This window comes from Macaca mulatta, chromosome 1, assembly GCF_049350105.2.
Source record: "Macaca mulatta isolate MMU2019108-1 chromosome 1, T2T-MMU8v2.0, whole genome shotgun sequence".
Classification (NCBI taxonomy): Eukaryota; Metazoa; Chordata; class Mammalia; order Primates; family Cercopithecidae; genus Macaca; species Macaca mulatta.
This window is the reverse complement of record NC_133406.1, coordinates 67,426,827-67,452,394: the sequence shown is the minus strand read 5'-3', so window position 1 is coordinate 67,452,394 and position 25,568 is coordinate 67,426,827. Positions and strand designations below refer to the sequence as shown.

The following is a 25,568-nucleotide window of genomic DNA, read 5'->3' as shown; positions in this document are numbered from 1 at the left end:
GTGTTTTTTCTTGGTTGGTCAGCTCAACTTTCAGGAAGCACACTAGGGTGACACCACAGCCCCAGCCAGGTGGGCATGTCAAGGTTCCAGGGATGTCAGCATTAGAAGGAAGTCACTTGCCCCTGGTGGGACATAGGGTTGCTAGATTTAGCAAATAGAAATACAGAATGTCCAGTTGAATCTGAATTTCAGATAAATGACATAGTTATTTTAAGGATGCCTGCCTATCTATCTGTCTGTCTGTCTGTCTGTCTATCTATCTATCTATCTATCTATCTATCTATCTATCTATCTATCTATCTTATCTACCTATCCTCTATCTAAGCTGTCTACCTGTCAAGATGAGATAAACTATTGAAAGAAATATACCTAAACTACTGAAGGGAAGATGTCTTGAAAGGAACATACTTATACTAAAACATGATTCAATCTAGGTTTGGTGGCTCTTGCCTGTAATCCCAGTCACTGGGGAGGCCAAAGAGAGGATCTCTTGCGGCCAGGAGTCTGAGACCAGCTTGGGAAACATAGCAAGACTCTCATCTCAAGGAAAAAACAAAACCATTAATCATTCATTGTTTATCTGAAATTTGGATTTAACTGGGTGTCCTGTGTTTAATTTGAAAAGCTTAGAAGTGGCACTGGGCTTTGAGAACCTGAGAAATGGTCTTAGGTGTGGACAAAACATTCTGGACCATGGCTACTGATAGCCATCTGGTCCACCTTTACCAAAGTGGAGCCCAGTATCCTGGCCACAAACAGCCCCAAAAGGCCCTAAGTAGCAAAAGAGGTATATACCACATGGTAGCTGGGTGGAGGAATCATCTACTAACATTTATTTAGTTAGGTATTTACTGTTGGTCAGATACTATGAATAAGAACACCAGTGAAATGCTATCCATGCTCTAGAAGAAGATGATGTGGAAATAAATGAAATGTGTAAGATGTTACCAGTGCACTAATGGAAGTCTACAGTAGGGGCATAAGGAAGGGAGTAGCCTATTCTACATGTGGGACGGGCAAGCAGCAGCTGCTTCCAGAAAGTTGTTTGTTTTGATCCACGTTGAAATATGAGCAGGAATGCTCCAGGAAATGAAGAATGATAACAGCATTGAGTTGGGTTCAGTAGTGTGTGGGGAGAGGGGCGGGCTAGTTTGTAGAACATTCTTTGCATAGGAAGCTGTGTGGGAAAATAGAGGTGTGAAAGAGAAAGGCATGTTTGGGAAACTATGAAAAGTTCCATATGGCTGGATAACTGAATTTTACAAGGTGGGGTTACACAGGAAGAAGGGCTGGAGAAGCAAGCAGAGGCACATCTTTGAGGGCCATGAGTGCCCACTGTTGGAGTCTGTAGTTCTGGCCATTTGTTCTCAAGTCATGAAGCCTTTGCCTTCTGTGGCCTCTTCATCCTCACCCCAGAACTCTATCCACTGGCTCTTTGTATCTCCTCATTGCCTTATGCAAAAAATTCTGAATCTTCTACACTCTTTCAGCTCCTCAATCCAGCCTCACGCCCTCCATCAACACTTCACTCTCCCTGCCAGGCTGCGCTGGGATGGCCTTGACCCTGAGGACTTGCAACCCCTGGAGCTATGCCCAGCAATGTTATTGGGCTCCCCCATAACCAGCTGGATTTTTCTACCATGCTTTTTTTTCTCTTTGATCCTTCTCATTAAGCATCACTTGCCATTTTAACCTCCCCAGACATCTTCCCTTGGCTTCTGTCAATCATAGTCACTGGGCTTTTCTTCCTATTTCTCTCACTGCTTCTCAGTTTTCTTTATAGGCTTATCTTTCCTTCTGGATTCCTTGAATGTTGGAGTTGGCCTTCATTCTGTTCTCATTTTTTTTTCTATATTCCCTGCATGATTTCCTTCTCTCTCATGGTTATAATTACAACCTTTGTGTTGATGGATGAGTCTTAAAAGTCTCTATTTCCTGTGGAATTTCTCCTAAGCTTCAGGTAATATAACCACCTGCTTACCCAAACTGCTCTCCTTCTGAGGGCCTCCTAAATATCTCAAATTCATCATGCTGAAACTGACATGATTATTTCTTTAACGGCTTTATTGCAGTGCAATTTATATACTAGAAAATTATCTCATTTTAAGTGTACAATTCAATGATTTTGAATAAATTTGCGGAGTTGAGAAATCATCACTAATCTAATTTTAGAATCTAATTTTAGAACATTTCCATCACCCAAAAAGATTTCTCTTGCCCATTTACAGTCACTCCCTGTTTCCACCCCCAGCCCCAGGCAACCAGTAATTTAATTTCCATGTATAGACTTGCCTGCCCTGGACATTTTGTATTAGTATAACTATACAACATGTGAACTTTTATCTGACTTCTTTCACTTAACATGTTTTTGAGATTCTTCCATATTGTAACATGTGTCATTTATTGACAAATCATAGTCCATTGTATGGATATACCACATTTTGTTGATCCATTCACCAGTTCACAGACATTTGGAATTTTCCCCTTTTTTGCTATTATGGACAGTGCTGCAATGAACATTAGTATGAAATTTTTTTTGTGGACATATGCTTTTATTTCTCTTGGGTATATGCCCAAGAGTGGCATTGCTGGGTCATATGGTAAATTTATGTTTAACATTTTTTTTTTTTTGAGACTGAGTCTTGCTCTGTGGCCAGGCTGGAGTGCAGTGGCGTGATCTTGGCTCACTGCAACCTCCGCCTCCCGGGTTCAAGCAATTCTCCTGCCTCAGCCTCCTGAGTAGCTAGGACTACAGGGGGCACCACCAAGCCTAGCTGATTTTTGTATTTTTAATAGAGATAGGGTTTCACTACGTTGGCCAGGATGGTCTTGATCTCTTGACCTCATGATCTGCCTGCCTCAGCCTCCCAAAGTGCTGGGATTACAGGTGTGAGCCACCGCACCTGGCCATGTTTAACTTTTTAAGAAACTGCCAAACTGTTCTCCAATGACTTTATTTTTAATCACCATTTCCCATTGATCTCTATTTCAATCAATGGCTTCACCATCCATCTAATTAGTAATCCAGAAACTTAGGAGTTCTTTACTCCTTCCTCTCCATATTCCATTAATCACCAAGTACAGTCGATTCTACTCCTAAGTATCTCTAGAACCATCTCCAAATCTTCACCCTTTGTGACCATCTGTGTTAGTCCATTTTCACACTGCTATAAAGAAAAACCTGAGACTGGGTAATTTATTAAAAAAAAAAAAAGTTTAATTGACTCACAGTTCTGCATGGCCAGGGAGGCTTCAGGAAACTTACAATTATGGTGAAAGGCTAAGGGGAAGCAAGGCACATCTTACATGGTGACAGGTGAGAGAGCGGGGGGGGGGGGTGGGGTGGGGGGGACTGCCAAATACTTTAAAACCATCAGATCTCATGAGAACTCACTATCATGAGAACAGATGAGATTATGGGGGAACCCCCATAATCCAGTCACCTCCCACCAGGTCCTTCCCTCCTGGACACCTGGGGATTACAATTTGAGATGAGATTTGGGTGGGCACACAGAGCCAGACCATATCCTAACTCAGGCCACCACTGTTTTCTGCTTTAGTGACCTCCTCACATTTCTCTGGCCACCTCACCTTCCCCAATCTATTAATTTTTAAAACAAGCTTGTGAAATATTTGGCACTCACAAAAGAATATAGGAAAACATGAATAATATATAAAGCATAAGTGTGAAACAAAAGCCTCGTGGCTCACCATCCAACTTAAGACATGAACATCCCTGCACTGTAAAGTTCCCCGTGGGCTCTAATCCATCCAATTCTTCACACCACAACTGATCAGCACATTTCTCTGCTTTGGAAGATTCAATGGCTCCCTATTGTCTTTAAGATAAAGTCCAAAGTACCTACTGTAGTTTTACAAGTTCTTCATAATTTTTGAAATTCTTCCCCAGGAACCTCCCCTTGCCCCAACTCCTTGTCATTCAGGTACTGCTCTTCAAAGTCACACCTTCAGGGAATGCTGGGGACCAGAGAAGATGCTCTCTGAACCCTAGGCATTTTCTCTAATCATTGCACTCATCACTTTTTACTCCTAGCTGTTCACTGTCTGCCTTTCCCATCAGATAGTTCTGGGAAGGCAGTGACCATTTCCACTTTGCTTGCCCCTGCATCTCCAGTGTTAGCACGGTGTTTGGCACAGAGTAGTTGCTCAGTAAGCATTTTTTGAGTGTTCAGTGGATGAACTGATTCTGATACATCCAGATACAGATATCTGGTAGGTATTTGGAACTCAGAAGAAAGGTCCAGGTTAAAGATATAGAAATGGAAGAATTAAATCATGGAATTTAATGTTGCAACCATAGGAGTAGATGAAGCCACCAGGGACAGTGAAGGCTAAGAGGGAAATCTTACACTCATGTTTGAGGGTTGGGTGGAAGGGGAAGGCCAGCAAAGGAGAGCAAGGGTGAGCTGGGTCAAGGGAACAGGTCTCAGTGAGACGGGAGAGGTCAAGGAATGTGAGAAGTGCCAAGAATACAGGGGGTCTGGCACAAAGGAATAATTGGAAATCTTTGCCAGAGAGTTCCAGAGGAGCTAAAGTGGAAATGCTGTGAGTTGAAGAGTGAAGTACCTGAGGGAATGCAGTGTTTACTGGTCCACAATTTTGAGGCATTTGAGAAGCATAGAGATCCGAAAGAGGGTTTTGATTTTGGGGATATAAATGAGTTAAACTTTCATTCAAATTTCATTCAAATGTTCAAATGCATTGAGTATTTGTGCCAGACAGTGTGCTGGGCTGAGCATCTTTTCTGTTTATGGGAAAGATCCAGTAGAATCTAAAAACAAGATCACTGGAAGGACGTGATTTATGGAGTCAGACTCCAGATGATATGGCACATAGCTCTGGAAAAGGAGACCACTTCTTTTGAGAATCGATGAAGTAGGGGATGGGTGGATATTGAATCCTTGCCTTCTGCTTCCAAATTCAGTGAGCTTTTTAGTCTAACTTGTTTCCTTCTTTGCATTTTTGGAAAGCAGCTAAATGCAGCTTCCCCATCTATTCGTATCTCCTGGGGGAGGGCCAGGAAGAAGAAGGTGGGAACTTAAATTCTAAAGTGTCTCCTCTTCCTCAGTGTTGACCACAGCATATACCTTTCATTTTCATTTCTGCCTTGTCCTGCTCCCTCCTAATCTTTATATATTCACAAATTTAAGTCAAGAAAGTTTTTCCAGGTTTCACTTTGTATTTTATATCTGATGAGAGGATTCATGAAATGTGAGGGTTTGGCAACAGTCTCGAAAAACTGACCTAATACGGAACTGAAGGAGAATTTCTAGATTTAGGATGCTAAGAATTTTAACATGCTTCTGCCGGCAGAGGGAGCCCCAGGATTGGGAGCGATAGCTCAGATGGAGACAATTTCTGGCAATGCCGTCAGCAATCCAGAGGGATTTATGGGTTAACTGAAAATAAAAGAGAATGAAAGAGGGAGGGAAGGAGAGAGACTCATATATATAGAAATAGTTACACACACATAAAATACACGTAACCTGATTCTCTTGCTCCTCGTAACACAGCTAATTTGTACTCTAGTTCAGTGATTCCCAAACCTCCATGAATCATCCGGGAGAACTGAGGGCAGATCCTTAGACCCCAAGTCCTGTTGAGTCTGGCTTATTAAGGGTGGGACCCAGGAATCTGTATTTTTTACAAAGCTCCTGACAAAGATTTTTTTTGGCCAAACTTTAGTCAGGTTCCTGAACCTTCTAGGCCCATCTGGGCACTTCCTTGTAAAATCCAGTTTTACAAAGAATCCTGCTAAGTCAGTTTAGCAAGAACTGCGCCCCCCTCCCATTTTGATACTGATTCCTTGATATCTAATTGGTTTTTTCATTTGCCATCATCCCCCAAGGGGTGCCTGACCACCCTGACCTGTCTTCAGAAATAATCCTGTTTCATTTCAGCCAGAACCCTCCTTATCCCAACCCTGATGTTTCGTCTTAGTAATTTTCCATCCACCAATCACCAATCACCATCCTGCTCTTTGTAAATTATCACACACTTGCCCATGGTGTGGAATTGAGTCCAGTTCTATACTGAGATCTCTTTTCCCCCATTGCAGTAGTCCTGATTAAAACCTGTTTTTACCACTTTAACTGCTCTCTAGCTCTGATTTTCTTTGACAGTCCCCAGGTGATTCTAAAGTAACCTGTAGACACACCAGTCCAGACTTCTACTTTGGGTAATTAGATAAATACTTTTAACTTTAGCTTGTTAGAGACTTAATTTAACGACTCCAGACAACAACATGCTGACTGGTAGTAGAATGTAATCCCTGGGAGACTGCTGTTATGACTGAGCCATTTCCTTTTCTTAAAAAAAAAAAACAAAAAACACTAGGTTTTACATTTATTCATATAATACATGAGGAGGGCTTAAAAAGTTACCTGGTACAAAAGGTTCACAACGAGTGACAACAATCCTTGCTCTTTCCTTTCTCAGCCCTGGTCCCACTGAGAGGCAATCATTTTTAAATCTTAATTTATTTTCCCCTGAAAACCAACTCCACATTTGTAAACAATGTACTTTTACTACTATTTCTTTATTTTGCAATTTTGGAAATTACTTATTCATTTCCTGCTAAGGAATGTTGGGATTTTGCTTTTCTATATCACACAAACACCCATTCCCCTTTTTCTAGATTCCTAATATTAAAATATCACATTGTTAATTAAATCAATAGTGTTTGTATTGTTATGATTAATTGTTTACAGCTGAACAATATGGTGTACTATGATACATTTTTTTCTTCTAGTCTTCACTGAATTCCTGGGAGTTAATAATCACTTCATTTTGATTTGTTTGCTTTGTTAGTTGTACATGTCCTTCAAACCCTCTGACAAGAGCTATAAAATTCAAATAAATAAATCAAATTAATCGGGTAATCTATGAGTTCCTTTATTTTTTTCTTGGAGACATTTTACTGAAGGCCTTAGTCCTCCTGTCCCCTGAATCTGGGGACATTCCTTTGGGAATGGGAACTCTTGTTTTTCTCTTTCTTGGTTTACTTCCTCATGTATAATAAGGAAATGTTTTGAGACCTTTATGGAGGAGTGATGTTTCACATTTTTAACATATCAGACCCTGGCCAAATAAAGGACACTGTGACGGTTCCGGTCAGCCCTGTCTGCTTGTCCTTGTATTACCTTCTCCTTGATTGTTTTTTGGCCGGGTAAGGATTTCTAGAGAAGACACTGTTTTCTCTTAGAATTGGAAGATGTTGCTGTCTTGCCTTTCAGTTTCTAGCTTCCAGCGTTGACACTGAGAGGTCCAACTGCTGTTCAGATTTCTGACCCTTGGTTTGTGAACTATTTTTCTTTCTCCAGAACTTTTGGGGTCCTTTTATTCCTGGAGTTCTAACATTTCCAATAATATGCTTTGATGAGTTTTGTTGTTGTTCATTGTGTTGGGCACCCACTGGGTCCATTGAATATGGAAATTCAAATCTTGTATTTTGGTAAATTTTAGAGAATTTTTTTTTTTATTATTTTATTCTTTTTCATTTTCTCTGTATTCTCTGTTTGGACTACTTAATAGAAGATGACAGAGCTCCTGAGCTGATCTTTTAAGTTTCTTATCTTTCTATGTCTTATGTTTTTAAAATCTCTTTCCATTTTGTCATATTTTCTGGGAGATTTCCTCAATTTTATCTTCCAATGCTTAAGTTTAATTTTAATTAATTAATTAATTTTTTGAGACAGAATTCCACTCTCGTCCCTCAGGCTAGAGTGCAATGGCACGATCTTGGCTCCCTGCAACCTACGCCTTCTGGGTTCAAGTGGTTCTCCTGCCTCAGTCTCCTGAGTAGCTGGGATTACAGGCATGCACTACCATGCCCGGCTAATTTTTGTATTTTTAGTAGAGATGGGGTTTCACTATGTTGGCCAGGTTGGTCTTGAACTCCTGACTTCAGGTAATCCACTCACCTTGGCCTCCCAAATTGCTGGGATTACAGGCATGAACCACCATGCCTAGCCCTTCATTTTAATTTTTAAATGTCCAGTTGCATTTTCATTTAAAGAGCCATTTTTTTCTTCTCCGTACTTAAAAATTGGTTCTTTATTTTATCATGTTGTTGTTATTTTTTGAGACAGGGTCTCACTCTGTTGCCCAGGCTGGAGCGCAGTGGTGCCATCACAGCTTATTGCAGTCTCAACCTCCTATGTGCAAGCAATCCTCTCATGTCAGCCTCCTGAGTGGCTAGGCATGCATCACTACACTCCACTAATTTTTGTAGAGACTGGGGTCTCTCTATGTTGCCCTGGCTGGTCTTGAACTCCTGGGCTCAGGTGATCCTCCCACTTCAGTCTTCCAAACTGCTGGGATTATAGTCATGAGCCACTGCTGGAGAAGGAAAGTTTATTTTCAGCCAAAAATTGGCTTCTTGATCACAATTCACAAATTATCTTCCCTTATCTCTGGGGGATATTGATGTTGCTGTGGCCATTACTGATAATTATTACTTCTGCTTTCTAGATTTCCTCCCTTGAGGTCCTCAGTATCAAAGGCTTTTGTTCCATGCCTAGTGTCTTAGTCTGTTTGTGTTACTGTCAAGGAACCCCTGAGGCTGAGTAGTTTTTAAAGAAAAGGGTCTGTTTGGCTTATGGTTTTGCAGCCTGCAGAAGAGGCACAGTGCCGACATCTCCATCTGGTGAGGGTCTTAGACTGCTTCCACTCATGGCAGAAGAGGAGCAGGCATCACATGGCAAGAGAGGGGTGGGAGGGGCCAGCCTCTTTGAACAATCAGTTCTTGCAGACCTCGTAGAGTGAGAACTCACTCATTACTATGAGCATGGCACCAAGTCATTCATGAGGGATTCACCCCCACGACTCAAACACCTCACATCAGGCCCCACTTCCAACCTTGGGGATTAAATTTCATTATGCAACTTGGAGGGGACACATATCCAAACTATGTCACCTGGTGATCTTTGTAGTCTCTTCCTTGGCTGTCAGAAGCTTTGTGTATGAGGACAGGGCTTGTCCATTTTTGGACTTCACTGTAGGATAATCCAGAAGGCCCCTGGTGGTTTCATTGGGGGAATGTCTGTAGTGTTCATTGTCATCAATCAATCATCAATGTCTGTAGTGTTTGTCTCTTTGGTTGGGCCCTTTCTACAGGGAAGAATCCTTAATTCTTCTGCCTAGTGTAAGCTGGGGTAGGGTGGGTGGAGAGGGGTAGAGCTAGGCTGTTTGTGTTCTGGGAGCTGAGCCAGTAAAATGGGCTGGGGAATCTCATCTTTCAGTATGGAGTCTTTCTCTAATCTCGCTATTTCCAGCTCCATGCCTAACCCCACCCTCTGCTGTGTCTGATGTCCCTAAGCCTGGTGTGTCTTTGTTAAGTTTCTCCAGAAAGTAAATTTTCCTTCTCCAGCTGGAGTAGCTGTAGAGGCCAAGGGTCTTCTCCTGTGTTTACCCCCACCTGTTCCTCCAACTCCTGAGGCTTCCCATCATGAGCACTCAGACTCCAGCAGTCTTGGGTTTGCTAAGTCACTTATTACTCATCCATGTACTTTCCCTCTTCTAAGAGTGTTGACATTCCTTAACTGTTGTTATCTCTGTTGTTCCCATGTTCCCAGTCTTTTTGTCCTTATGGCTTATGGCATATAAATTCTTCTACTGTCATCAAAGCATTTTGTCAGGATGCAGAAATTAATGTCTGTTCAGAGTGCCAGGTTTAATCCTAGATAGCTATTTTTGTGTGGCTTGTCAGGCTTGAAAGGAGAGGAAGCTTATAGTAGTGATATCTTCTATTTATCCCCAAATTACCAAAGAGTCATGAGCATGGAAACAGGACATTTTATTGCATGGTTTTATTGGAAGGAAAGGAGGGGAAATATTTCATTTGTTTGTCCACTTAAAAAAATATTGAGCACTAATACATCTCTGGAATTGTGCTAGGCGCTGGGAATGCAAAGGCTTACGAATATGTGGTGTCTGCTTTCAAGGAAATTGAAGTCAAGTACAAGGAAAGTAGGCAAGTAAATCAGAGCTCACCATAGCATGATGTATAGTGTAATAGGAATGTGTGTAGAGTACTGTCGAAGTAGAGAAGGGACATACCATCCAGCAGGAAAGGGCTCTGGGAGGTGGTCCGGGAGCTCGGTTTTGAAGGCTAAGTATAAGTTATGAGGATGTTGGAGAAAGGCATCCCAAGCAGAGGGAACTGCATCTATTCAGGCAAGAAGTCTAGAAACAGCATGGCATTTCAGAGGAAACTCAGGTAGCCTGAATGGCTAGAGCAAGGGTCTGTGTTGGGGAGGGGCCTGAGTAAGACTGGAACAGTCAGTGAACTAGCCATGTCTCTCCAGAGCCTGATCCTGGCCCTACCAACAAGAGATCCAGAAATCAGAGTATCTTATTCCCTCTGTGAATTTGAGCAAAGTTAAAACAATGTTAATTGTAAAATGAGGATAATATGAAGATTACATAAAGAAATGAGACATGTAAAATGCTGATCCAGTGGTAGGAATGTAAAATATTCTAGTTCTTTCATGACAAATCTGCCTTAAATCTCTCTCCTCCCTAGTCTCCTGACAGTTATAAAACAGATTCTGGAAAAACTTAACTATTGGGGAAATCTTTTTCTTCTTTCTATTTCTGCCAGGGGAAGATTACTTGAGCATCTTTTAACTGAATTTGTATTTAGTCAGCAGCTGCGATGTTTATGAGCTCTCAGACATCTGGGATACCTTCCTGTAAAGTTTTCATCATTTCTTAAAAGGCTCCTGGATGGGACTCTGGGATAACTGAGTTCCAGTCTCCCTCCCATCACTGACAATACATGTGACTTTGGGCAAGGCCCTTCCCTTGTCTTAGCTTCAATTCCCTCACCTGGCAAATAAGGAGAAATAAATTAGATTACCTTTAATATTTGTTCTAGCTCAGAAATTGGACACAGGGAACTTTTAGCTATACTCAAATTAGTATAAAGAAAGAGCTAGGATTTTCAGATTTTATTTTCATATCATCCTAATGACAGGGAGGCAGTTCCTTTCAAATCTTAGCAAGCAAGCAGAAGTGAGACTGTTTCATCCCTCCTTACGTTTCCCACCCTCCTTTCAGCTTCCGACTCTGATGAACTCACACAAACTCCAAAAAGAAATACTTTCACTAAAGGAAACACTTCAATTGTGTCCCTCTGATACTGGTAAGCTCTGTTGGAAAAGTCAGAGGAGTAGGACTCTTAAAAGCCAACTCTTGTGAAAACACATCATCGTTGTCTGTAGATGTTTTCTGAAGCATGCATCTAGCTATTTTAATCTCTCCAAGTGACTGGATCACTAAACCACAATACTCTGGATGATACTGTCTATTGATGGCAAGCGAAGATTTGGGTAAATGGTGAGGGTGGGGAATGGTATTTCCCTTTCCTGTCAGGTTTCTCTAGTTCCTTGACCTGAAACAAGTGTTGGGATTTTCTCTGAAGAGGCCCGTTTAGGGCTCAGAGGGTCAGTATTCTGAGCAGCCCACCTGGACTAGGATTAAGGATAGATGAATAGCACATGAAGAATTTTGATTGACACATTTAGGCCTCCCTTGATCCACTGAACAAGACTTCTGGAAATAAAATGAGACTTTTCAACACTCTAGATCTAAATGTTAATAACATTAAACTAGCTGATGTTTGGCTGCAGCGTGCAGATATCAGTATGTTTAGCAGTTCCCAAGATACAACATAGTGTTTGTGCTCTGTCATTGGTTTAAAACCGATTTTAAAAACTGCTTACAACATTTCTATAATTCTTGCAGTCTTTTTGTAATTCCAAAAGAACATGCAGACATTTTTTATACTATCTTTGCAACTTTTTTGTTCCAACTTGACTTTCTGTGCCACAATGATCAGAATGCTGTCAGTGCCAGTAAGAGATTTCTGGTTCCATCTGCATCTTATCATATCATCCCTCCTACACATTCGAAAGCTCATCGGGCATTTCGTCTTGTTTTTTTTTTCTTACCAGCATTTCACATTGAAATTTCTCTTTAGCCCAGCCCTCCTGTTCATTTCAATAGATTAATTATTTCAATAGCAGGTTTTTTGAGGACCTACTATGTACTAGGCCCTGACACAAATGGCGATACTGTTATATATAATGTGATTTTTAAAAGTCTTACCTCAAGATTTCGAACAAATTTGACTTCTTTTTATTGATGTTCTTTTTTCTTTTGCTTCTCTTCTCTCTCTCTTTCCCTCCTCCTCTGCCTTTCCTTCTGTTTCATCTCTCTCTTCCTTTGCGGTTTCCCACTCTTTGGGGAGGGGCAGGATTTCCTGCTCAGAAGTTGGTTGGTTTCTGGGAGGAGTCAGAAGACCTGATTTGGGACTGAAACCAGCTGGTCTGCCACCTGATACAAGAAGGTGAAACCCAGGCCAAGGAAGAAGTCCCTTATGCTAGGACTGAGCTGGCAGCCAGGAGGTGCCGGCAGAGACTGCTCCAAAGAGAAGCCAGAGTGGACCAGTTCTGGGCATCAGGCATCAATCGGTACTACCCAAAGGACAGAGGAGCCCTTGAGGCAGCCCAAGACAGGAATGCTTGGAAGTGGTCCTGGTTTCCCTGGAGACTTATCCATTACTATTGTTAGCTCTTAACATGGGAGAGGCATACCAGACAGAGCCCCTGTCCCACCCTTAGCAGGTGCTCACTCTCAGATTCCTGGCTTTGTCTCAAAGGAAGTTACTGAAACAAAAACTGGGTTTGGGCAGGTTTTCCTTTTTCACCAGGAGAGACTCTAGCGATCCAATGCATTCTGTGAGGGCTGTGTGTCCATACATTTTTCAATTATAAACTTAAGGAATCTCATATGTGACTTATAAACCATTTTAGTGACTGCATCAGCTGATGCTGGAGTGGATGGTAAAGGGAAGACAGGAATCTGCAATGGGATGTATTAGGGAAAGAGACTCCGTAAATAGGGACGGTAATTCTACCATGATTCTTGCCAATTAATGACAGAGAGAGTCACATCCTAATTCAGAGGTTTGTGATCTCTGGACTGAGGAAGGGACTACAGCGTATCAAAACAAAAATGTACTTTCTTCTTCTATTTCTTCATTTGCTCAACAAATATTTAATAAGCACCTACTCTATGCTAGGCACTGGGCTAGAGGCTGGGGATAGAGTGGTAAGCCATACTGGATGTAGCTATGCCCTGATGGAGAGTATAGAGATTTGGGCACACAAGCTCAGAAGAAGGACTGTAATTGTTGGGTGCTAATGTCTCCTTTGGAGAAGCACCATCAGACAGATTTTGGATAGTCATCCTTCTGTTGCTTAGCCAATGTGGAACATTGGTTCTTTGAATGACCCTTTTGCTTGGAATATCTACAAGTACCCCTCTCTATATGTTCCCAATTCTTAGAAAATGCAAGACTTTTCGGTCTTGTTTTTATTTCAGGGGCAAGTTTTTTATGTAGAGTACCATATGTTCTGTTGATTTCTAGCTTATTTACTTTCTAGAGCTCTCTGAAAATATCTAGTTATGTACTGGATATTTTCTAAGCTGTCAGTTTCATATTTCAATTACTTTTTTCTTGCTAAATCCCCTAATTCATATTTGAGCCCTTTCATAGAAAAAATAAAGACAATGTTTCTTTTATTTCAGCTGTTGAGTGTACTCCAGAATGCTCTTTGAAAGTTTTCTGAAGCCTCTCTTCATTTTTATTTAGTTTACAATTTTTAATCTTCGTCTAATGTACTTTTAAAAGAAAGATTTTTTTGACATTGCTTTTTGTACTGTATTTTCAATTTTTTCTTGTCCATTTAAGGCATTTGTTTTTCATATTGCACAACAGAGTTACTTAATTTTTTTTCTTACCCTGCTGCTTATAAATTTGTTTTCTCTATTGGATAGACTAACACTTAACTGAATCATTTGGTACAGATGTTTAATGCAGAACAATAAGTACCTAATAAAATCCTAAATTGTTAACTAATTTCTGCTCAACCACCCCTGAGGCTTAGGAAAATCTTTCATGGTAACTTTTAATTTTTCTCTAGGCCAGGGTTTAAATTCAGCTTTTTAGGGCTGCCCTCTGGTTTAGCAATTTTACAATGTGATTACTCTTTTCCAGATAAAACTAAGAAGAAAGGGGTGGCTCATGTTGAAGGTCAGGTAATGCTGAGTAGAAAGAGAAATGAAAGGAGGGTGGGTTTTAGGTGGCATCAGAGTCTTTGAGAGAGACCGTTCTTGAGTTAAAATTTTATTTTGAAGCCTTAGCTTGCCAATGAAAGAGCTAACTATTGCCTCTTTGGGCCTTTGTCTCCTAATTTTTCTGGAGTTCCTCTTAAATATTTTAATTTATTCATTTTGACATGTCAGAAGTTCTGCAAGATAGCCATTGCTATTCTAACAATTTTTTTTTTTTTTTTTTTTTTTTTGCAGTTTACAAAAATAAGTGCAAGAGTTAGGATTACAGTGCAATTTTATATGAAAAGCAGGAGTTCTCCCAGTGGAGGCTGCAGTTTTGACATGGAAGAAACCAAGAAGGACGAGAGATGCCACTGAGTAAAAGTGTGTGCCTGTCAATGGTATCTTGGGTTCCCTTTCTAAGCAAAGGTTAGAAAGGATCACTTAGTTAATGACCTGACAAAATCTTTGACCCCAGCGTACAAACTAAAAGTATCCTATCACAGACTAACAAGACAGGGCATGCTGTCATGAAAGTTTTTTATAGATCTGACAATTGCCTTTTCCCAAATTGGTTTTCAGTCTACTGGACCTCCAACTGTTATCTCCGAGGACTAGCTTGGATTGAATTGGTAACTTATGGAATATATATCTCCATTCATTTCCTCTGGAACACTCCCTTATATCAGAAATAAGACAATCCAGAAAAAAATACAATAAGACATTTTAATATGGACAAGCAAAAGCAAACATAGAGTAGGAAGGGAATAAACTGTTTAATGGTAAAAATATTTATGCCTCCAAAACCAAAAGTCTAATGAACTTATAAAAAGACCTATGTTGAACTACCCAATGGTATATTTCCCACACAAAATGTCAAATGATCTTATACCAAGACCTATGTCCCATTACTCAGTGGTGTACCTCCCAAACAAAATGCCTAATGACCTTATACAAAGATCTAGGTATAATTGTTTACTAAAGTGTACACCTGTTGACTAAATTTTCTAATTATATTATACAAAGAACTAGGAAAAATGATCTTATACAAAGACTTGTTTGCTTGCAAATCACAGAAGCGATGAGAACTTAATAAAACTAGTCAGAGCTCAGGTTATTGTTGAGATTTTCTCACTGGGCAGCAGATCTAAAAGACAAATGCACTTGTGCACAAGGAGCCCAGTAAGTGTACCTATTGGTCCCATGTTCCCTGGAATATTGCCAAGAGAAGGTCTTTAAAACAATCACAGTAGAGCTTCTAGAATTGTCAAAGAATGATGAGACCACCATTTAATATATAAAATAAAACAAAAAAAGTAAACTTGTTGCTCATTATAGTAAGGGTAAGCTTTTCTGCTCAATCTGTCTGAACAGCAGCCTGCTGATCTCATCTAGGTTTTTGAGGATGCATGAAGATCAAGGACTGGTGTACTTTCCCAGACATAAATGGACTGACATCAGCTATAGAAGCATGACTATTTGTTGATTGGTTAGCACTCTGAGTTGCAGTTAATGGCATGAGTTCATTCCTGATTGGTTGACTCTCAGAAATGAGGGCCTATCACTGATTGGTTGGCTTCTAAAAGCTTAACAGGTGAGTTGTCATTTATTAAGCCAGTGGGTTTTCTACTAGTTCTGGTTAGCATGACTATAGAACAATCAAATTTTCCTGCGAATGTGGGAAACTTTAAATATTCTCAGTTGATACCTACTATTTGTTTTCATTAGAATATAGTGCAAGAGAAGGCACATAATATAGCATAAAACTATATATATTTCTTTCTATAAATTGATCAAAGTTTTGTGGTCTTTTGTGAAGAGGAAGATAACTTTAATAGATATTTCACTATGACCAAATTTGAGACTATTAGGTTTGACCAGTAGGTTAAGGTATTTTTACAAAAGGCAAAAGTATTAATTAGATGAGTTTAATCAAGAAATAATTTATTTTTGGAATCAAATTTATCACATTTAATAGTAATTGAGCAAAAAGGAAACATATTTATCAATATGCTGAGAAAAAGAATAAAGAAGCATTTAAAGAAAAGGATGATCTGGACAGACAGGCTGGAAAGGGAAGTACATCCCCTTTTTGGTGGTAATATTAGACAGAATCTTAGCATCTTATAATTGGATGCAACCTCCAAGTCCAGAAATCTCCTCTCCAGTTTATACCATCCCTGGCAGATGACTTCCAACCCCTGCTTGAATGCTTTTGGTAGTGGGGAGCTTACTATATATCACAGGGCAATTCATTATGTTTTTTAATTACTCTGATATCTTAATAATATAACATCTGCCTCCTTGTAATCCTGCTTGATAGTTCTCATTCTCTATTTTTGAGCCACACAAGTCTTATCATCTCCAATATGGCAGCTCTTGAAATATTTGGCACAATTGTCATGTAAAGCTACTGAATCTAATATCTCTATTGTTCTTCAATTGTTCTGTATGTGTTAGAGTTTCTGGACTTTTTTTTGCCCTAGTCACTCTAATTAAGCAAAATTTTTTTGGTCAAGGTTTGTCTTAAAATATTAACAATAACAATAATAACTCTTATTGACTGAAAGCCTGCTATATGCAAAGTACTACTGTAAGAACTCTATGTGTTTTGTCTCATTTAATTGGCAAAATTTTCCCTGAGGAAGGTACTATTTTACAGATGAAGAAAGGATTTAACTAACTTGAGAGAGTGTAAATAACTTTCCCAGGTTTTAGAACTACAAATAGGAGAGTCAAGATGCAAACCTAAGCAAATCCAGGCAGTCCGATTTAAACTTTGTTTTTCACCCTGACAGAATGCAAAGTATAACAAATCATCTTGCCCTTCTCTTTTTCTGCACATTATACTTCTACTAATGAAGCATTAATTTGTTTTAGTAGTCCTGTTATAAGCCCTCTTTGGCTTTTATTGAACTTGTAACCACTGAAAATCTTTAGGTATGAGCAAAAAGAACAAAACTAGAGGCATCATACTTCTTGACTTCAAAATAAACTTCAAAGCTATAATAACAAAAACGGCATGATACTGGCATAAAAGCAGATATATAGATCAATGGAACAGAATAGAGAGCTTAGAAATAAATTCACTCACCTACAGCCAGCTGATTTTCAACAACGTTGCCAAGAGCCCACATTGGGGAAAAGACAGTCTCTTCAATAAAGGGTGCTGGGAAACTTTGATATCCACCTGCAGAAGAACAAGACTAGATCCTGACATCTCACCATATCAAGTCATATGCCACATAACATTTTGGCCAATGAGGGACTGTATATACAATGGTAGTCCTATAAAATTATAATAACATTTTTACTGTACCTTTTTATGTTTAGATATGTTGATAGGTTTACAGATGCTTACCATTATGTTATAATTGCCTACAATATTCAGTACAGTAATATACCATACAGGTTTACAGCCTAGGAGCAATAGGCTACACCATATAGCCTAGCTATGTAGTAGATTATGCTATCTAGGTATGTTTTAAGTAGACGTCATGATGATTGCACAAATGACAAAATCGCCTAGTAAAGCATCTCTCACAGTGTATCCCCGTTGTGAAGTCATGCATACCTATAAAAATCAACTCAAAATGGATTAAAGATTTAAACATAAGAAAACTATGAAACTACCAGAAGATGATATAGGGGAAACATTTTGAGACATGGGACTAGGCAACAAAGTTTTAGATAAGACCTCAAAAACATAGGCAGTCAAAGCAAAAATAGACAAATGGGATTACATCAAACTGAGAAGTTTGTGCATAGCAAAGGAAACAATTAGCAGTGAAGAGACAACCTTGCAGAATGGGAGAAAATGTTTGCAAACTATATATGTGATGAAGGGTTAATATCCAGAATGTATAAGAAACTCAACCCAATAGCAAAATAAACCCAAGTGACCTAATTTTAAAATGGGCAAAAGACCTTAATAGATATTTCTCAAAAGAAGACATAAAAATGGCCACAGGTATATGACAAAAATGTTCAACATCACTGCTCACCAGGGAAATACAAATCAAAACCATAGTTAAATACCACTTCACTATAGTTAGAATAGCTCTTACCAAAAGACAAAAGAAAGCACGTGTTGGTGAGGATGTAGAGAAAAGGAAATGCTTACACACTGCTGGTGGGAATGTAAATTAGCACAGCCCCTAATGGAATGGAAAACAGCATGGAGGTTTATAAAAGATTAAAAGTAGAACCACCATAAGATCCAGCATTCCCACTAGTGGGTATATAGAGATATCTGTACTCCCATGTTTGTTGTAGCACAAGACTTGAAATCAACCTAAGTGCCAGCAGTGGATGAAAGGATAAATAACATGTAGTATGTGTATACAATGGAATACTATTCAGCGATGGAAAACAATGATGTACTGTCATCTGAGACAAAATGGATGAACCTGGATGTTATGTTAAGTGAAATAAGCCAGACACAGAAAGACAAATAGTAAATAGCACATGATCTCACTTAAATGTGGAATGAATATATATATATATATTTGCTGATGTTTGCTGATCTTATAAAAGTATAGAGTAGATCAGTGTGGTTAACAGAGACTTAGGGGGAGATGGGGGAGAGGAGGATGAGGAGAGGCTGGTCAAGGAGTACAAAGTTTCAATTAGATAGGAAGAGTTCTGGAGTTCTTTTCCACAGTAGGGTGACTATGGTTAACAGTAGGGTATTGTATATTACAAAATAGCTAGAAGAGAAGCTTTTGAATATTCCTATCACAAAGAAATGATAAATGCATGAGGTGATGGCTTTGCTAAATACCTTGATTTGATCATTATATAATGTGTTCATGTGTGGAAACATCAAATTGTACTCATAAATATGTACAATTATAATGTATCAATTAAAATTTTTAAAAAACTTGAGGTCTTTTTCACATGATCTGCTGCTAGAATATGTCTTTCAAATTCTGTGGTCATGCAGTTGGGTTTTTGAACCTGAATTCTGTATTGTATCTTTTTCCCTATTCAGTTTCAGTTGGTTATTCTTTGGTGCATGGTTCCAGCCTATTGAGTTGTTTTGAGTTCTGACTGTGCTATCTCAGCTCTGTGTCACCAACAGAATTGATAAGTATACTTCCTGTTACCTCTCCTAGGTTGTTGGTAAAATTACCAAGCAGAATAGGACAAAAGACAATTTTTATTCCTATGTTGGGGGAGGAACATGTTTGATCGTAACCAGACATAGCCTTGTGAGACTACCTCATAACTTTTATTCTGAAATTATTAAGCAAACCCTTTTTCCTTACTTTCCTCTAACCCAGAATTTTTCAACTTCTACCCCATTAACATTTTGGAATGGAGAATTCTTTGTGTTGGCGGCTGTCCTGTGCATTAGAAGATGTTTAAACCCCCCCGACTTCTACCCTCTAGATGCCTGCAGTACTGCCCCCTCCCCTCACCCAGACACCAGAAATATCTTAAGACTGTCAAATGTTCTCTGGGGGGACAAAATTGCTTCTCCTTTCATTTACAAGCACTGCTCTAGCCTCATAAATGATTAATTAAACAATCAAGTATTTATTAAGAACCTACTATTTGCCTAGGACCTAAAGATTTCTGTGAACACTGAAGACATGATCCTTTACTTCAAGAAGATTGTACTATAAGAGACATGACCAAGCCCACAGAACAACTGGGAGAAAAAAAGTCTATTACTGAGTGATGCAGTATGAGACTCAGGCTGTATGGCCTATAAGAACTCAGAGAATTGAGGAGACCAGTGAGAACAGAGATTTCAATAGCTCGGATTTGATTGGGTTGGGTAATGTGAATATAAACAGGCATGGGGAATTTCCTTCTACACAAACGTATAGGCATACTTATATATTTAGGCAACTTTATTTTTTTTAATATATAGGCAAACTTTCAAAGCATAGGCATTACTTTCTAAATAAAAAATCATGTAATCCCAGCACTTTGGGAGGCTGAGGAAGGCAGATCATGAGGTCAGGAGATTGAGACCATCCTGGCCAACATGGTGAAACCCCATCTCTACTAAAACACAAAAAATTAGCTGGGCATGGTGGTGCACACCTATAGTCCCAGCTACTTGGGAGGCTGAGGCAGTGGAATCGGTTGAACCAAGGAGGTGGAGGTTGCAGCGAGCCGAGATTGTGCTACTGCACTCCAGCCTGGTGATAGAGCAAGACTCCATCTCGGGGGAAAAAAAAAAAAAAACAGAGCACACAGTTTTACATGTAGTTTGACAATGGGCAAAACATCTGTATTTGAAATCATACCTCCCTTGGAGAATTTGAGGTATGTGGTTTCAGAAGATGTGGAGGTAGTGGGTGGGAGGACATTCAGGTTGGAAGAGTAAGGTAAACAAAGGTGCAGAAAACCAGAAGGGAACAGAAAGGGACCGGGGTTCATGCTAGGCAGCCTGACAAATCAGGCAAGAGGGCCGGCTGAGATGGAAGCATATCACAGAGGCACTGAAACCTGGCATAAGAGTTTTAGTCTCAGATGTTTTTGAGTTCAGGAGCAGCAGAATGAGAGATATTAAAGGAAGACAGTCTGACAACGGATAGTTTAGGGCGAAGGTGCTAGAGGGTGAGGAGGATGGTTTGAGCAGTTGAGAGCCAGACAAGGTGGTAGCTGAATGGACAAAGGAGTAATTAATAAAAGAGGCATTTTGGAAGACCAGCAGGAAGGATAAAATTGAGTCAGTTTCTAGGAAGTTTCTTGGACATTGAAAGTGAGGCTCTGCCTTGGTATAGGGCTGAGTTTCCCATTTTGGAAACTGGGTGAGCCATGGTGCCACCGACATTCTTCTTTTCTTTTAAAACTCCAAATACATTTCTTTTTCTTGATTAATCTTACCACATTCTGATTGCTTTTTTCCTTTGGGAGTGATAAGAATAGATTTCAGAGAGAGATGGCTTTTGATCAGGGCCAGGAACACTGGGTAGGAATTGAGTTGGCAGAAATGAAATGGAGATGTGTGTAGGGCACTGGATAAAGGAGAGAGTCTGAGCAGAGGCAATGATGTGAGCCAGTGATATGTTTGGCAAAAATGCATAGCTATTGATGAAAGGAGTAAAGTCCTGATTAGGACTGGTGACATGAAAAATATGAGGAGACTAGCATCAAGGCCATGCCTCGGACTCCTGGCTAACTCTTTAAAGTATAAAATTTCTTTTGCCGAGCCCTATAGAGTCACCAAATTGGCTATTACTACAGATGAAGCTCTACACTGGAGGAGGAGGACTCAGATCTGTAACAACCAGTTATTTTTTCCTCTTTCTAGCCCAGAGTTTCTTACTATGATCTGGGTGCATGGGGAGAAAGGCTGGGTAGAGCTAGACTCATCATCTGCTTTGGTGTTCTTGGGAGCTTATCTCTTTTCCTGCCAGGTAGCTAGTTTTTCCTTTCTTTCCTGTCCTTCACCTCCAGATCTCCCTCCTTTCTTTTCTTCCCTACTTTCTCTGTCTCGCTCTCTAAAATACAGTTGGGAAGAAAAAGTTATCAGCCATGGGAAGCTCTGGTGCACAGGTGTGAGGATCAAAGAGCTTTTCTGCCTTAGAATTAATCAGTTACCTCCCACTCACTCTAGCTTAGAAGTTGATCTACCTTCTCATCTTAAAATGCTAAATTTCATGGAAGTTATAAAAGTTTCTCTCTTCCCACCCCTAACAAGAAGGAAAAACGAGTCCTCAGCAGACTTACCTGCATGTAGTAGCTTATTACACAGTTCCTAGGTGTGAAGCAAGTGCCTGACCTTCAGGAAGCTGCTCCCGCTGCAGTGCTCAGGTAAGACCCCATCACCGTCACACGCCTGCTAACCCTCCCTGCTGCCCACCCCAGGATACCACACCTCTCAGGAATTAGATGAGATATGGTATAAAAAGTTTTTTATTTCAAAATGCAAAATGGTGGTCATTGTAATAATTAATAATAATAATATAAAAAGCATTTATCCTTCCTCCCTAGTGCAAAATGGTAGACGTATTTAGATAATTGACACAGTAGTGGACGCGTCATGACAATGCAGTGCTGCACAGCAGCAAAACTCAATCCCAAACTCCTTTTGGTGGATGCTCGTGGTAGGTCAGTTCTAGATGTCAGTGGTTTCTCTGAAGTTAAGTCCAGATAAAAAAAACCAGCACGTGCTCCTGCACTCTCCCAGCGGAGTCAGGCTCCTGTGCGCGCGACCCCTCTGTCTCTCCATCTTTCGGTCTGTTTGTCTCTGTCTGCTGCCTCTCCCTCCCACTCCGCTGGTCTCCCACAGTTCCTACGAGGCGTGCGGCCGGTTGGAAAGGGCCCGGCCACCGAGGACGGTGTCCTGCTGCTTGCCTTTCTCCTGCAGGGCTTGCTTCTGGAGAGCCTGTCGCTCCAGGGTGGCCTGCAGCTCCGCCACGGCTGCCTCCTGGTCCCGCAGACGGCTGGCGGCCGTGAAGGGGCTGCACACAGTCTCCATCAGGCCGAGTACCACGCCGAAGAGGGCCAGCACGCTGCCCAGCACGTACAGCTTCACCATCTTCCCCTTGCGCTTCTGGGCCATCATCTCCTTGGCCAGGGGGATCAGCTCCTGGACCGTTTCCATCTCGGCTCTAGGCTCTGGGAGGCGGGAGTGACCTGCAGGAGGAGCAGCAGCAGAGGGGACTTCAGCCACCGAAGAACGGCTGCAGCCTCCCGCCACCCCGCACCCACCTTATCTTAGGGAGGGCTCATAGAAAGGGGGACCACCTTAGTGGCAGGGCGCTAGCAGGAGGCAGCGCTAGCTGCAGTTGGCGGCGGTCAGCGTGTCCGTCGGTCCGACTGGCCTCGGCGTTCTCCTCCGCTCGGCAGCTGCAGCTCTTCCCGTTGGAGACTCCGCCGCTGGCACCGCTTTAGCGTCCGGAGGCCGCTTATATATTTTCTCCGAGACACGCCTCCTGGGCTCCCGGGCCCAGACTGGCTCGGCCAGAGCCCGGGGAACGCGGAGGGGGAGGAAGAAAAGGAGGGGGAAAGGAGGGGGTGGAACCCCGCTGGGACCTGGCAGGAGGTGGCCACGCGCTGCGCACGCTCAGACTGTGTGAGCTAGGGGACCCGGCACGCGCGCGGGGTCATCGGCAGCGGGGCACGCGGAAGGGCCAGTGTGCACGCGAAAGTCCCACTCTAGGCTAGCGCAGGGGAGGACCTGGAACCCAGGGAGGTGTCCGCGGACATTTCTGACATGACAGCACCTTCTTACTGGTGTCAGTGGGTACAAGCTTCCCTCGTCCAGGACAGCCTGACATTATAAATAATGAGGGAATCTGGGGGTTCCATCTAAAGAAAAAAAAGCTTTCCTTTTTCTTCCGAAGGGTTATCATCTTCCCACGTGTGTGGCAATTGCATCAGAGAGGAGAAGGCAAGGGGGAGGGATCTGGGTAACAGAATAGAGCAGGTCACGCTTGGATAAAGCAATATGTGCTAATATTGTTTCTTTCCTGCCTGGTTGGTTTTATTTAGAGGTACATGCATGTATAGCTAGAGTCAGTTGATAGAAAACTATTCATTGATGGTGCTTTTATGCACAGAGGGGTGTGTGTGTGTGTGTGTGTGTGTGTGTGTGTGTGTGAGAGAGAGAGAGAGAGAGAGAGAGAGAGAGAGATATTAGTCTCTTTGCCTGCAAGCTGTTTCCTTATGTACTTCCGTGTATCAGGGAAGAGCCTTTAAATTCAAATTGTTCTCACTGAGGAGTGGAGTTGGGAGCTGGGGTATGGGGGGTCGAGTATGGAAGGGGCTGTTGGTAGAAGTTTGTCTGCTATTCTAGAATGGAAGTATTTCATACTCTCCTCAATAATTCTCTGCCACCCTCCTGGGTTTGGGGGTACAACTTCACTGCTCCAGCTCAACTTCAGCTTTGAAGCAGTTTGTGGGCAGAAGGGTGTGTAGTAGACAGCTTAAGTAAGAATCCATAGTGTGAGTACTCTTGGACGTTGAAGATGTAGGATTGATTTTGATCAGGATTAGATATAATCACCTGGGGCCAAGGGAGCATTCTAATTTGGCTTTGGTTATGGATATGCCAGAATTAGCAAAGTAGGGGAAAAGGAGAGGCAAATTGGCCAACGGGCTTTAAGCAGAGAAAGGGAGGGGGCAGGGGAAAAAAGGGGAAATCAAACTGGCCAGAAAATTGCAAAGGTCAGTGATGCAATCTTGCAACAGCCTTTGCAGTCAGTCAGACTGAGCCTGAAGGGCGGGTCAGGGGAAAGGGCTGTGTCAGGGATCAAATATTTTAGTTTTTGAATTGTTAACAGGAATCTTTCTTGGGGGGTCTGAAGCAATTTCCCAGATGGTTCAGTTTAAAAAGGCAGCAATAACAACTACCCTTTGCCTTGGCTATTAATAGTTCAGGCAAGGGCTTGTGTGTGGAGAATGGTCAAGGTTATCTAAATAGCTTATTTGAAATTCTACATTTTAGAATTTAGTCTGTTTGAGTCAAGGTGACCAGGGGCCAAAGAGGATTGATTATTCCTGGAGGATTGTGTTTCCTGCTTATTGTTCTTTTAACCTTGTCAGGCAGGAAAATTCTGTAACAAGGGTTCCTGCCAAGTTTAATATCAGTCTTGGTGTTTTCTTTGAATCTTCCTTATAATTTCAGAGCAACCTCTGATAACTGGTAGAAATGATTAGTGAGCTTTCCCAATATCTGCGAGGGTTCCAAACCCATTGACTTCTGGAAGAGCATGTGATGTGTGCCCTGATATGAGGGCTGTCACTTGGTTTCCATTCTGAAGGTGAGTCAGCCTAGCTTGGGACCCAAAACTCTGAAATTGACTGGTCCAGTAAGCATTTCCTGTGTTTCTGTAACACAGAGACGCAAACCACACATCTTCCTAGGTCAGAAGGCTGTAATTTATCTGGAGTTCTCCTTTCCTGTGATTTGCTGTGTTAGCGCACATCACCAGCTCAGATCCTTTTTTGATAATTTGACTTTGACCTCCAGGTTCCAGCAGCTATATTGGCAAGAGCTGGACAGAGGAGGGGCAGCAAGTGCCGTGGATGGAGGTCACTGGTAGATTTGATCTTCCTAGTTTAGGTGGTAGCTGGGGCTGAGTGGGAGATGATGGGAGTAGAAGGCTAAGGAATCCAGTGTCAACTCATGTCTAGGAATTTCTGAGCACGGCTCATCTGTCTGGGTGGGAAAAGAGAACCTGGCTCCTAGAGTAGAAGGTGACTAGGTAGGGCTTGGAAACTAAACACGTACTTTAATGGGGCTGATGTCATTTTTAAGGAAGTAAAGCACTGTGTTGTGTCATGCACACGGGTAAGACACAGGTTATAGCTATGATGGTCAAACCAAGCCATAGGTTGACCAACCATCTTACTTTGCTCAATGTTGAGGGGTTCTCTGAAATGCAGGACTCTCAGTGCTAAAACTGAGACACTTCCAGGCGAACTGAAACAGTCATCCTACCCTTGAGTCTATCTCA

At 41.4% G+C, this 25,568-nt stretch overlaps 3 protein-coding genes across 7 annotated transcripts in view; 1 reads left to right on the top strand and 2 right to left on the bottom strand.

Annotated features, from left to right (window-relative positions):
- Positions 1 to 25,568, top strand: part of LAMB3 (laminin subunit beta 3) — a 135,160-nt gene that overhangs the window by 44,342 nt on the left and 65,250 nt on the right. The window lies entirely within an intron of this gene.
- HSD11B1 (hydroxysteroid 11-beta dehydrogenase 1) overlaps positions 1 to 25,568 on the bottom strand; it is a 79,502-nt gene that overhangs the window by 36,658 nt on the left and 17,276 nt on the right. The window contains exons 1-2 of one of the 5 annotated variants that reach the window (XM_077994073.1): positions 21,835 to 21,972; positions 17,237 to 17,332 (exon numbers count right to left, since the gene is read on the bottom strand). The exons of 1 other annotated variant lie outside the window; for it this stretch is intronic. In XM_077994073.1, the coding sequence (XP_077850199.1) occupies positions 17,237 to 17,279 (43 nt within the window). In that variant the 5' untranslated portion in view covers positions 17,280 to 17,332; positions 21,835 to 21,972. Of the gene's footprint in view, positions 1 to 12,132; positions 12,272 to 17,236; positions 17,345 to 21,834; positions 21,973 to 25,568 lie in introns of those variants that run through there. 3 more of the 5 variants (XM_077994051.1, XM_028851407.2, XM_077994086.1) reach the window with 3 other exon arrangements.
- On the bottom strand, positions 22,044 to 22,985 carry G0S2 (G0/G1 switch 2). The gene is given in 2 exon segments (NM_001277936.1): positions 22,044 to 22,743; positions 22,855 to 22,985. A coding segment is annotated over 1 exon segment (312 nt). The 5' UTR covers positions 22,712 to 22,743; positions 22,855 to 22,985; the 3' UTR covers positions 22,044 to 22,399.